This window comes from Lampetra fluviatilis, chromosome 15 (genome assembly GCF_964198595.1).
Source record: "Lampetra fluviatilis chromosome 15, kcLamFluv1.1, whole genome shotgun sequence".
Classification (NCBI taxonomy): domain Eukaryota; kingdom Metazoa; phylum Chordata; class Hyperoartia; order Petromyzontiformes; family Petromyzontidae; genus Lampetra; species Lampetra fluviatilis.
In genome coordinates this window covers 4,528,374-4,543,249 of record NC_136289.1, presented here as the reverse complement: position 1 = coordinate 4,543,249, position 14,876 = coordinate 4,528,374, and the positions used below count along the sequence as shown (strand labels likewise).

Below are 14,876 nucleotides of genomic sequence, written 5' to 3'. Positions count from 1 at the left end.
TGAGTGGCTGGCTGAGGTGTCATTTGTTGAGGAAGTACTGAAGGCGATCCAGAGCCTGAGACCAGGAAAGGCACCGGGCAGAGATGATCTCCCAAGCAAAATACTGAGGGAGGGTGGCGTTTATACACAGACTGCCCTACATGACATCATAACAACAATCTGGACCACTGGACGGGTTCCGCAGGATTGTAAGGATGCCCTAGTAGTCCCCCTCTTTAAGAAGGGGGACCGCACAGACTGTAACAACTACAGGGGCATCTCACTCCTCAGTGTGCCGAGAAATGTCCTGGCAAGGATTATTCAACATCACCTTGCTAGGCACGCTGAGGAGAGGCTTGCGGGGCTCCAATGCGGTTTCAGGAAAGGGCGGTCCTGCACAGATGGCATATTTTCTGTCCGTCTGCTACAGCAGAGGTGTAAGGAATTCCAACAAGACTAACATCTCTGCTTTATTGACCTGGTCAAGACCTAGGATACCATCAGTAGGCCTGGGCTCTGGGTTATTCTTCGTGCTTTCGGAGTCCCTGGCCCTCTGCTCACGATCATGAAGGACCTTCATGATGGTGAGCGAGCCCAGGTAAAACTACATGGCCGAGAGTCGGAGCTATTCCCTATACACCTTGGGGTGCGACAGGGATGTCGTCTAGCTCCCACATTATTTAACATCTATTTCGACTACATAGTTTGTGAAGCCTTCAATAGCTGTACCGGAGGAAATTCCATCTTAGATTAGATACAATGGGAGGCTGATCGATGCCCGGGTGTGGTCAAGGGATGGCTCCCAATTGCTCAACTATATTATGTATGCCGATGATCTGGTAATTGCTGCTGACTCAGAGGAGGAGTTGGAGGCGCTGCTGCTAAACCTGGAGCTTTCCAATAAGAGGTGGAGACTTGCCATCAGCCCCAACAAAACTAAGCACCTGCCTGGGTATTTTGTACCATCGGACACTCCACCCCCACAATTCTCAATTGGTGATAGGGCAGTTGTGGAGAGAGTGGAGAGTTTCCCATACCTGGGCAGTGTGCTCATGACCAGCTCCGGTTTAACAGCAGAGGTCTCACTCCGAATCAGTCGAGCGGCATTATCTTTTCATCGGTTGAGTCACACTGTGTGGAACCTACTGCCTTCGATCCATCCTGGGTTTAACCAGGCTGGATTGTGTGAGGAGCTCACAAATCCTTGAAAAATCTGGACAAAGTCCCATTGGTGAGTTCCTCCGGCAGGCAAGGCTGCATTGGCTGGGCCATGTAGTCCGCATGCCCAGCCACCGCATGCCTAAACAGTTTTTGTTCGGCCGGATCAAGGAGGCTGAACGGGTGCGGCATGGCCTAGAGAAGAGATGGAGTGATGTGGTATAGGAGGATGTGGAGCTAAGTGGACTTGCCGATGACTGGTACCAGCCCTGTCAAGATCGGCGTCTGTGGAGGAGGCTCGTGAACGACGCTACTGGCCAGTTGGAGGCAGTCGCCCTCCAACAACAATGGAGGGTGGAGGAGCGATGCTCGCATCAACGAGCGGAGCACCGGGTGGCTAAAGCACAAGTTGGCACATTAGGGGGCACAGGTGGTGCATCAGCCAGTCGTCTCAGTCAGTCGACCTGTGGCATCTGGGTCTGCCCCGTGACCTCCTGCCAGCGAGTCCTGAGCATCCTCCCCCCTCCTTTCACATATCCCTACTGACCAGTGTGGGGAAGTATCATCAATATTCCTCATGACCAACAGCTTGAGGAAGCCTTCATCCAGCCTTGCTTTTGACAAATGTGACGTGCCAGCGGCATGAACGAACAACAGGGCGTTTGTCACTTGTGGCAGAGGTTCGCAGTTCAAACCAAGCAGCCACCCTGGTTAGTACCATGGATGCATTAACCGCATCTGGTAAACAAAATAAACTTGAACGTAAATACTGCCATCTGCTCTTAAAAACCCGGTGGTGCTATTAAAAAAAGTGTACCAATGTGTGCTGGCATCGCGATTCAAATTTAGAAAATGTTTCAAAGTTACTTGCAAAATTATTAGCAAATTTACTCAGTTGGATTAAACCACATTGCAACATCGCACCCACTGGCAGACTACACCCATCTGAGGAACATAAGCCCTTCATGATAACCTTGCGCTGTAAGACTGGTGTGTTTGTTATGAATAATGAAAGGGCTGGAAACTATAGTTTCATAAATTATACAAATGTCCAATGCGTATCGTGCTCTTTACCAATGTGTGCTGACATGTTCGTGCTCCCCGGTCGATGACTGTGACTTTAATTTGGTCTTCCCTTCTCTCACCTCTTTCTATGGCAGTGACCTGGAAGGAAACCAGATCCAGTCGGTGAGAAATTCTACATTCTTGGGCTGTGATCAACTGACTGTATTGTGAGTTCCACTAACTCCCACAGACACACACCAATTCCCAGATTTAGCGAATACACACTGTTGGGGCAAGTGATGTTTAGTGAGCACCAGAATATGATGGGGTGGTGTGGCCTACACCATACTCAGCCGCCTTTGTCATCCCAGTGTTAATGTTTAGGTACCATGCCAGGTTATTTAGTAATAATAATGTATTTATCGAGAAAAGCTTCACTGTCTCAAGACTTTTGCCGGAGACTCTAGCATTGCATTGTTTGGCCGTTTTCTTTTTAAAAAACATAAAACCATGGAAATCCCACATGTACAAGCAGATGAGACTCAAGCTTCCAAACAATCCCCTCGAGATAGTCATCTTGTTGGGTGGTACTGGCAGCTGCTAGTCACCTTGCAGCCAAGCGGGTTTGGAGGTTTCACTCACCTCTGTGATCCACAAAGACCTTGCCTTCAAAGTGCTGGTTTATAGGCATGTGCCACAATGCCAACCTGTTAGTCCTTTTAAACTATTTTAATTTTACCAGGTAAGAGCTCTCTTTCAGAAGTGACCTATCCACAAATGATAGCTCAACGAAGTGGCTTATCATGTGGACATGTATAGCAGTCAAATACTCTAAAAATCGGAGGACCCAGAGAAAAATCAACGCGACCACTGGGAGAACATGCCAACTCTAAATATACAGGCGTCAGGGTCGGGTTCGAACACCACGACCTCCTGCATACCAAGCGAGGTAGTTAACATCTCGCCACCGTGGCACCCCTAAAACTGAGTTGACCTTAGAGAGAACTAGAACAGGTTCCATCCAGTTACACATGCAACTGACACTGTACATGGCCATGCCATTAAATTAGATCTTAAATTAACGTTATCTGTAAATGCAATCTGCTGTTTATGCTGTTGCCGTGAGTCAAGTGTGGGTTCGACAATAAGTTACTAACAGCAAAGTCCACATGCACCGCACATCAAATGCCATAATACGAATATTTGCTCAACCTTAAAACTCAATATATTCAAGTCATATCTAATACTAGATTTTGTGTCATGGAACAATTGTAATGGTTGTGGCTGCATGCTTGCATTTCAAAAATACGTAATGGGTGACTAAAACGCTGTTTCCATGCTTCATTGGTGGGCTTATGTAAACCTCTTAAGCAATTGGGTTTTTATGGTTAATGTAATTCATTCGCAACTGCCGGCGGCTCCAACAGCTAAAAATTAGGTTTGGTAAATGAGGCAAACAGCATGCTATGCTGCTTATCTCAATGTTGTCAACAACGTAACCTGGTGTCTGAGCATATATCAGTCTGATGTTCCAGTATATGAGTGGATACTCTTCACCTCCAATTAGCATGGTTGGGTACGTACGGTTCCAAAGAAGTTGAACATATATACAGTGAGGGAAAAAAGTATTTGATCCCCTGCTGATTTTGTACGTTTGCCCACTGACAAAGAAATGATCAGTTTATAATTTTAATGGTAGGTTTATTTGAACAGTGAGAGACAGAATAACAACAAAAAATTACAGAAAAAGCATGTAAAAAATGTTATAAATTGATTGGCATTTTAATGAGGGAAATAAGTATTTGACCCCCTCTCAATCAGAAAGATTTCTGGCTCCCAGGTGTCTTTTATACAGGTAACGAGCTGAGATTAGGAGCACACTCTTAAAGGGAGTGCTCCTAATCTCAGCTTGTTACCTGTATAATAAACACCTGTTCACAGAAGCAATCAATCAATCAGATTCCAAACTCTCCACCATGCCAAGACCAAAGAGCTCTCCAAGGATGTCAGGGACAAGATTGTAGATCTACACAAGGCTGAAGTGGGCTACAAGACCATCGTCAAGCAGCTTGGTGAGAAGGTGACAACAGTTGGTGCGATTATTCTCAAATGGAAGAAACACAAAATAACTGTCAATCTCCCTCGGCCTGGGGCTCCATGCAAGATCTCACCTCGTGGAATTGCAATGATCATGAGAACGGTGAGGAATCAGCTCAGAACTACACAGGAGGATCTTGTCAATGATCTCAAGGCAGCTGGGATCATAGTCACCAAGAAAACAGTTGGTAACACACTACGACGTGAAGGACTGAAATCCTGCAGCGCCCGCAAGGTCTCCCTGCTCAAGAAAGCGCATATACATGCCCGTCTGAAGTTTACCAATGAACATCTGAATGATTCAGAGGACAACTGGGTGAAAGTGTTGTGGTCAGATGAGACCAAAATGGAGCTCTTTGGCATCAACTCAACTCGCCGTGTTTGGAGGAGGAGGAATGCTGCCTATGACCCCAAGAACACCATCCCCACCGTCAAACATGGAGGTGGAAACATTATGCTTTGGGGGTGTTTTTCTGCTAAGGGGACAGGACAACTTCACCGCATCAAAGGGACGATGGACGGGGCCATGTACCGTCAAATCTTGGGTGAGAACCTCCTCCTTCCCTCAGCCAGGGCATTGAAATGGCTCGTGGATGGGTATTCCAGCATGACAATGACCCAAAACACACGGCCAAGGCAACAAAGGAGTGGCTCAAGAAGAAGCACATTAAGGTCCTTGAGTGGCCTAGCCAGTTTCCAGACCTTAATCCCATAGAAACTCTGTGGAGGGAGCTGAAGGTTCAAGTTGCCAAACGTCAGCCTCGAAACCTTAATGCCTTGGAGAAGATCTGCAAAGAAGAGTGGGACAAAATCCCTCCTGAGATGTGTGCAAACCTGGTGGCCAACTACAAGAAACGTCTGATCTCTGTGATTGCCAACAAGGGTTCTGCCACCAAGTACTAAGTCATGTTTTGCAGAGGGGTCAAATACTTATTTCCCTCATTAAAATGCCAATCAATTTCTAACATTTTTGACATGCGTTTTTCTGGATTTTGTTGTTGTTATTATGTCTCTCACTGTTCAAATAAACCTACCATTAAAATTATAGACTGATCATTTCTTTGTCAGTGGGCAAACGTACAAAATCCGCAGGGGATCAAATACTTTTTTCCCTCACTGTACATGTGTATGTAGTGAGTCCAACTGAGTCGCAGACGTTGTCTTTGGAGCAACACTATTTATTTCAGTAATTCAACATAACATAACACAACCTACACTTGGGTATTGAATGCCCATCTAGCCACACTACAGCAGAACTAGACACGGTTCGTTATCCCGGCACGGACCACAAGCTGGGTCCCGGACCGCGTGGCTAGAGGCTTCTTTTACCCGACGTGGATCTTCATCACTAGCAACACGAAGAACCCCGAGCCCCTCACGGGGCCCCCCCCCAACCCCCCCCCCCCCAACCCCCCCCCCAACCCCCCCCCAACCCCCCCCCAACCCCCACGTCCACCGGAAGCAGAGGTCGAAATTGGACGGGGAGAATGTTGTAAATGAGGTCTGAAATTATAGTCGCCAACGCCCCCGTGTCCACTAACACCCTGACCTCGACCTCGTCTATGAATCCCGTAACGACCGATGAACCCGCCGACGCAGCCACTATTCTGTGACCCAACTCAGACCATTTAATGTCCCCTCGGTCCCGCACGAACCCCCCTCTCCGAACCGAATCCCCGACCCCTAATCGGCCCTCCTCCGCCGCAAAGCGACGGCCCATGTGTGTCGTGCATGTAGGCCGAGCATGTGAAGTGCCGCGACTTGCTGGGGGTAGTAGGGACGACTTGGGGCCTTGGTCGTCGTCCAGCCGAGGTCCCATGGCGCGCTGACGTGGAGCGCGGCAACCGGACGCCACGTGGCCCCGGAGGAGGCCGCAGTTGTAACACGTGATGAGGGACGTCGGAGGTCTCGGTTGCTCCAGCTTACGGGCCGATCGCAGAGGAGAACGACCCCCCGACCTCCAGTCCCCGGTCGTCCAGCGGTGAACGCCTCCTCCCGTGGGCAGACGACTTGGGGCTCGGTGACCACCGGGCCTGGAGCTGAGGCCACGGCAGCAGTGCAGACGACCCCTTGTTTACGCTTGAGGACCTCGTACGCCTGTATACTTGTTGCGACCCGCAATGAAGATATGTCGACTTCGTCGGCCGTGTTGATGGGGACCCCCAGGTCCTGCGCCAACTTGAACAGTTGCTCCAAGACCATCGCATCCTGGCCCTCCTCGTCCATACGAGGGAACGCGGCGTCGGCGAGAGCCAACAACGCCGTGCGGTAGGCGAGCGCGGTCTCCGTGTCCGCCTTCCGTCGCTCGTAAAACTGATGGTGACAAGCCGAAGGAGGTCCATAGACCTTGGCCATGAGGCCCAACGCAGCCTTAAGCGTGGAGCGGTCCGACCTCTGTGCGGACCTGAAGGCCGCGAGCGCGTCGTCGTCCAACATGGCAGGCAGTGCCCGCAGCGCCGTAGCGTCGGACCAGGCCGACATTTCTTGATGCGCCAGAAACCTGCGTTGGAATGCGCCCCAGTCCCCGCCTTCCGCCTTGAAGGCTGTCAACGTGGGAAGGCGCTGCTGGAAGATGAAGTCGTCCTCTGCCACATGGTTCCTCTCCGCCACACCGTCGGTCTGCAAGATGGCGGCCCCTATGGCGGGTGGCTGATGGCGGTCCGTAGCGCGCGCTGATGACGTAAGCGGGCGCGCTTGGAGAACTCCCGCCACGTGTTGCTCGCCGTTCCCGCCAAAAGATGTCCGTGTGGTTGAAATGGCGGGAACTGCCAAGTCATTTTGGCGGGAATCTGCGAGGCGAGCCTGTTGAATGTCCGCCGACGTCCCCGCTCCTCCCGACGTGGTGATCTCCGCCAGGATCGACGCCGCGGCGAGTAGCAGCTCTGCCAGACGGGAGTGCGCCTCGCGGAGTCCGGCATCAGCCCCCAGCCGCTCGTCGGGCGCCCCCGGTGGGTCCTGCGGCGTCGGCATCTCCTCGTCCTCTCCCTCTGATGCCAGCTGGCCCGAGTCGTCGAGGTTATCCTCGCGGTCAATCCCGTGAGTCCGACGAGTCTTCCTTGTATCCATGCCTGGAAGACTGTTTCACTTCTGACGCCAGTTGAAGTATTCGGAATGACGGCGGGAAACCACTTGACGGGAAACACACTTTATTAAAACTTGTCTTTCCACAATAACACGTGTGGTCACTATTTCTCACACTACACACTCCACTTGACACGTGTGGTCACTACAACTCACGCTGCACATTCCACTTGACACGTGTGGTTACTACGGCTCACGCTACACGCTCACGGTACACGCTCACGGGCACTCCAGCCCCGTAGCGTCCGTGGAGCCTACAGACCCACCCCAGCTTGGGCGTGGGTCACGACCTCTGGGTCCCGCGGGCCGGCCCTCACACGGACGTTCGGCCCCGGGTCCCAAGGTCCCGCCTCTGAGCCACACAGGGCCCCGGTCCCCACAAGGACAGCGGGACTAGGTGCCTCAGGGCCCTATCTCTTCCTCCTCCGTCTTCTGTCTTCACTGGTCACCAACTCCCCGTGCGCCTGTGCGCACCGCCTTATATAGCCTCCGCTCCTGGGAGACGGAGCGTATGCGGACCGCGACGTGAGCACCCCCTTAGTTGACCAATCCCCACGCGCTGCCACACGATCCCCTCGCTGTCAGCGCGCGTCACCGATACCCAGCCAATCACCGCCTCATAACCCATGACCCCGCGCTGACCCATGATCCTTCACCGTCAGCGCGCGTCACCAACACACACAGCCAATCACTACGCGCTGGCACACGATCCTTACCCCAGCGCGTATCACCACTACACATGTATAAAAAATAAAACATCAATCACCAGGTTCGTCGTGTCCACGTAATATAGCAAAGGTGAGACCCTCCTTCTACACTGTTTCATTCATAGCGGTGACAAGGTCCCAGCCGTAGTACATTTGCTGCTCATTGCTCATTGAGAGTGCCACGGTCTGCGAGATGTTAACTACCTTGCCTGGTATGCAGGAGATCGTGGGTTCAATCTCGACCCTGACGCCTGTATATTTGGAGTTTGCTGTATTCGCTGTGGTCGCGGGGATTTTTTCTTTTTTTCCCTACACATTTAGAATGTGTTGAGAGTATTTGGCTGCTGTAAATATCCACATGATAAACCACTTCGTTGAGCTAGCATTTGTGGCCAGGTCGCTTCTGAAAAAAGAGCGATATAGCTCAGTGGTGCTTACCTGGTAAAATTAATTTTATATAGTTTAGTTTAGAGGGTCACGGTGAGAATCCGCCAGGCCACCTGGGTATTGACGACACAGATACACGTGCCGCCTGCTTTCCTGCTTCTCCGGTGGATGTTCGAGATCCCACGACGTCATTCGAAACGAGTAGGCCATTGTGTGCTTGGCGTCATGGTCCAGATTTTCCAAATTTGAAAAAAAAAATCCGCAAAATTACTCTTCTGGCAGACTTACGTATGTATGTATATGCGTACTGTATGTATGTTGACCTTCTTTCGCACCGTATGTAGCCAACCGTGCTAATCGGAGATGCGGGGGAAAGTCAACAAACTAAACACAAAAATCAGTTCTAAAGAAATTAATATTCAATCTATTTTTTTAAAGTGCATAGGATGAGCAAAATCCGCTGCCATCGTATCCACCTCCATGATAGCCCTGCCCAATAAGAATGCCTGAGCAACAATTGTACGATGTAATAAATTTTTTTATTTTTTTTATTATTGAGATGTGTTAAAGGACCACTGATGGCTTCAAATCCCAGCAGCGTAATATCACATCGAGCAAATACAAAACTTTTTTGTTCCCTCTCGTGCACTGACAGCTCGAGGGATGTTTGTCGTGGAGGTTACAGAGTGATGGATGGCGTTCCAGAGGAATGAGTATCAATTACTCGTGAATTATAGGGAGCACTGCTCCATGCCCAGTGATGGAGTGGCATTAGCAGGCAGCTGAGGCGCACGTGCCAGGTTAGTTAGAACATTGGGCAAGCTCTATAACAGTAACAATGTCATACTTCTCAGGGGTGACCCATTAAAACAATGGTCATGTGCAGCTGTTTGCTTTACGAAGCCTTGAGCAAAAGATATTGAATTCCAAATTCCAATTCAACATTTTATCAACCGTGGGTTAAATTGTCCCCATTCCCAGATTTGAATGAGCAACAAATGACGCAATGGGGTTCACACCCCTGCATGCAGACGAATCCCCACTTGCTGCCTGGTTCTGAGTCGCCTTGTTCTGCACAGGGAGAGCTACCACTCAGGGTGCCCTTTGAATGTTTGAGATGAGATGTCATGTAAGGCGTATGAGTTTGCCGAGGCATTTAAGCGCCATACAAATGAAACATTATTATGATTAGCATTAACTATAGTAAATAGATTGCTCAAATTATGGCAACAGCCTGCACATACAGGAATGCTACGTTTTAAAATACAGTTTTATTTTCAAGCTATTACTGTTTTACGTACATTCCAACGAAAACAAGAAATGAAAGTAAATCATTATGTTTAATGGCTAAAACTAAAATTGTACCATTACATTACCTTTACAAAATATATCTTTTAAATATGGGTATCCCCAATTGTATAATGGAACTTCAAATAGAACCACTGGAGCACCTGGAGCAATGAAGTAGATACATCTGTCGTAATTACTTTAAGTCCTGCGCCGTGTCAAATATAAACCATGTAAAGGTGAAGGCAAAGGCGCAGCCCTGCAATGGCTTTCTCACACCGCTGCCTGTGAAAGGGGCCTCCCTCTTGAGGGAAGTCCAGAGAGCCCCTGTAAGGGTAGTTGGCCTACTCTACCAGACAACCTTGAGGAGGTGTAAGTACCCATACTTTACCGCACCACACACGACCTGCCAAGTGACTTAAGATGAAACATGTTCACATTTCTGTGAAGAAAAATGCGGAGCTGCTTACTGCTCTACGGAATATTCATTCAGGTTTGTTCCTCCTTCGCTTTGTAATTCTCACTTAGTGAATTTCCCATTAAAGTTCAGTTCTACTTCTCATTACTGTTCGACAATTTCATCAGCAATCATTCGGGGTAGCGTAGGGGAGGAGATGGAAACTACTCTTGACATAGAAAACCATGTCATTGATACATCCTCCATATCTCTTTCCTCCTCCAGTCCCCCTCTGCCACTCCTTCTCTCCTCCATGATATCCTTGCTCGTGGGTAATATCATATGCGTTATTGAATTAAGGTGACACATTTCACACATGGAGGAAAGTGAGATTGGTCAAAAAAAGTGTAGCCAACTTACCACAACTCCCATAATTAACCAACGAGCCAAGGGGTTGATCAGTCCTTGCCTGGAGTGGCGAGTTCTACTAATATCTACTGTCGGTAGTATCCACTATGGTCAGAAATCTTAGCGTAGACACTATTTATTTAAGACACCGTATGTTATTCGCTCTTCTTATTTTTTCTTATATTCCATAGATTATTCATATAAACACGTTTAATGTCTATAAAACGTACTATGGTACCATTTTTGTCAACATTTCTCGAGTCAAAGGCTGCTACGAGAACATTGCTATCGTACATGGTTGTGATCTAAAGATAAATTTCTTCAAGAAGATGACTGTTAGCATTTGCCACCCTCAGTTGTACCAGTAACTCAATTCTTTTGGGCCAAGATGTGAAGGACCATTGTGTGAGGGGCATATTGCAGTGTCATAATACAGCGTGGCATGTCGACCAGCCCCCACGAGGTGTATTCTTTCAGCTGATGTCAGCGCCTGTACACTCCGCCAAATTTAGAAAATGTTAGCCCAGCCATCATCACCTGTGGGAAATGTCTGTTTATAAAACATTCTGAAACAAAAATGTTAACGTGTGATGTATTAGTGTCACCTCGTTGGTTAGTATGAATATATGAAGCTTTCAGAAAACTTAGAGCCATGGTATGAAAGTGTATGCTGATAGGCTGATCTTTATTTTAATTAATCACTATTTTTATATATTTATAATCTGTTAATTGCAGTAAGCTTCTTATATATTATGTTAGAGTATTTTGTGGCGTTTGGGTCCCCGTGTTCACAGCTCCACCCCTCCGATTAGCACGGTTGGCTGCGTACGGTGTGAAAGAAGTTCAACATGTGTACATGCAGCTAGCACCTGGTCACATCTCAGCATAAACACAAATGGAGAAAATAATAATGCAACTCAGATATGCAAATTGTGATCATTATCGCAAACCATGAAATTTAACAAAAAAAAACGGTTGTGCTCAGGATAACAACTGTCATGTACAACAAGTTGACTCAACGTTCGAAAATATCTGTTGGAGGGACACCATTTAGAGAGTAAAAAAACATCAGAGTATGCATACTTAGGACATTCACTTCTGAAGGTGGACAACATCAGGTTTTACTTATTGGAAAACTACACTTAACGATGAAAACAATGTAGCAATGTGCCTTGAGAAGAACGTTTCAAATCAGTGTATTATACTTGCTCATGAACATATGGATCAGAAACACGGACATTGGTGTTGAAATGGAACAAAAGCTGAAAAGTGTGCAAAGAAGCGTAGAGCTGTGCATTTTGATAATTACACCAAGAGGCAGAAATGGCAACATGTGAATTGATAGGAGAACATACCAGATTCAGAGACGTAATTTTGATTGTTGAGAAAAGTACGTGGGGTTGGGCAGGACACGTCGCTAGGAATAGTTGATGGCCGGTAGTGGAAGCTAATGTGAGTGCATAATAGAGGGGTTACATCGCGTAAATATAAATGTGTCGTTAAACCTGCCACCACCCTACACAGCCAATTAGTAAGGTTTGTCACTTAAACAAAACATGCCAATTTTCTACTTATTCAGCACACTGGTGTGTTGGAGAGTAAACCCACAACATTTACAATTCGAGTACGACGTTTCGCCAGCAATTAACTAATTGTCACGTTTTGTTCACGTGAAAAGCCTTACTAATTGGCTGTGTCGGGTGGTGGCGGGTTTAACGCCACATTTATAATTACCCAATCTAACCAAAAAAAACAACCTCTGTTATGAATAATATTGGTCGCGAAAGCCTTCTATTTCTTGTCAAACTAACGTGAATGGCAAGCAAAGGAAGGAATGTGCTCACAAGGATGCCCACAAAGGAGCTGGAGTGATGAGATCAGCTCGTGCGAAGTAGTAACATAGATTTATGCACCGCAGGACCTCCGATTGCTACGGTTGGCTACGCGAAAGTAGCTCAACATACATACGTAGCAGATGGTGGCAGCTTTGGGGAGACGTTCATCCAGCAGTGGATATATCACATATGATAATGAATAGTCTGGCGCTTGGCAACGCAGGAGTGACATCACATGTAGGATGCTCATTTCATGTGGCCCGTTACGTTTACAGAACCCCCATCTCAATTTATATACTCGGCAAAGGTTGACTCACGTGACCTTTGAAGTTGTGTGCTCTGGTACACAAAGGCATAGCACATACCCCTACGTTAAGAAGGCACTGCTCGGAAGCCACCCAATGTATCTATCGTCTCATAGAGGTTATAGTAGAAACAATCCTACGTCTTTTCATGTTCCAAAAAACAAAGTCCATTATCCATGCAGGCTGCACATTGTGTTATTGAGTCCGTAAGACCATTTGTGACATTAATTGGGTCATTCTACCACGTGTGCAAAAAGTTAACAGTTGCCTCCTGACTACTGTGTTATTGTCAACATGTAAAAACTAAAAATTATAATAACTATATTTTACCAGATAAGGCCCACTGAGCTATACAGCTCTTTTTCTACGTGACCTGGGCACAAATGATAACTGAACGAAGTGGCTTATTATCATGTGGGATGTATAGCAGCCAAATACTCTCAACAGAGTTGAATAACAATCCTGTTGGGAAATGAACCCCAGGCGTTCACCAGGATCATGGGTGCCATTTTTCAAAAGCTTCTGTTACATGCTGTTAAATATCTACTCAAGCTCTTTATATGTGTAGGGGTGTCAGGGGAAGGATTTCCACCAATAGGAGGGTTAGTGGGAGGGGTGATCGAGTAGATATAAGGGGAAAACGGGCGGGAAGGGGGGGCCTTTGGCGGGAACGAGATTGGGACGGCTGGGGACAGGTGTGGATGGGAGAAAAGGATTAAAAGACGAAACCCCTGCAATCTTGTGTCGGCTCTCCTTTACATATGTATATAATAACAGCACATTAGGAATAAGTTGCCAACATTTCATCCACCTAATTAAAATTGCTATCCCATTATACTTATTTAAAATGTATGACACCTTTATCAACATCTATTTTAATAATGGATGTAATTCTGATTAATCAGTGTCCTTTATTTGATCAGGTGATAGTCCATTTAGATGTATTACTTTCTTTGCATGGCACGCCTCCATTGCATTTTACATCCCATCCCTCAAATATGCGAATTGCGATAAATGTTTATGTTGTTGAACTCGTGAGAACAATGATCATATCATAGCATACTTAATGGCCACCACAGTTGATGGCTCTGTAGGAAAATAGAGAACGGATGTGGGAATTGAAGCACTGAGCTCGTGGTGGAAATGTCCCATTACTATTGTGAGGGAACACATCTACAACAGAGTTATTTAGACACAACTGTTAGCAACCCAACCTTCTGAATCGTACTGGATATTATATGACACATGGGGATCAGTCAATTACTCTTCCAGACATAGTTCTTTCTGTAATAGTATTGATTAGGGTTGGGCGATTCCTGCAGGAATCACGATTACCTCTTTGGGTGATTCCCATGATAAAATCTCCAATCACTTGAATAGGATTCTAACATTGAAATAATTAGCTTCAATATTAGAGACGCAGGACTCAACCTTGAAATGAATGCGGATTCTTGAGAGCCCAAAAATCACTCATTTAAAAGACATTTTTTTATTTTACCAGGTTAGGCCCACTGAGCTACATAGTTATTTTTCAAAAGCGATCTGGCCACAAATTATAGCTCAAAGAAATGGCTTATCATGTGGAAAGTATCGCAGCCAAATGCTCCAAACGCATTTTGATAAATGTGGAGAGAAAAACCGGATGACCCGGAGAAAAATCCACACGACCACTGGGAAAACACGCAAACTCCAAATATACAGACGTCAGAGCTGGGATCGAACCCACGGTGTCCTGCATACCAGGCGAAGCGGTTAATTTCTCGCCACCGTGTTGAGATTAATCATCCACTAGAATTCCCAATCCATTCAGTGGCATTACACCTGGATCAGCAAAGCCACACAGGCCCCCCCTCTCCTTGCCTCAGTTCCATGCAGGGTTGGAAATCGTCCAGTCCCATACATTAGACATCGGCCATACAATACTTATACATTGAAAATATGGTTAATATCAGCCAGCTGGTAATGACAAGAATTACATAGGCATCACCCATACGTTTCAAGAGTGATTCCACGAATGGGCCTTGCTTTTTTGCCCAATACATGACATGGCAGTCTGCCGCCCCTGCGATCCCACGTATCAAATTCAAAATTGTATCTGAATTCTAATTCCAGGTTAGATATTGTGAGAGCTACCAAACTCAATCATACACATGTTACATTTAATTTGTTGATATGAGGATTTATGAGTACCACATTTATTCATTTATTTCGTTTTCTGAAAGTCAGCTCA

The 14,876-nt window shown here is 46.9% G+C and overlaps 1 protein-coding gene across 1 annotated transcript in view; it reads left to right on the top strand.

Annotated features, from left to right (window-relative positions):
- LOC144936111 (relaxin receptor 1-like) overlaps positions 1–14,876 on the top strand; it is a 336,972-nt gene that overhangs the window by 262,784 nt on the left and 59,312 nt on the right. Inside the window, exon 10 of the mRNA XM_078862984.1 lies at positions 2,298–2,369. Coding sequence (XP_078719110.1) covers positions 2,298–2,369 — 72 coding nt within the window. The remainder of the gene's footprint in view (positions 1–2,297; positions 2,370–14,876) is intronic.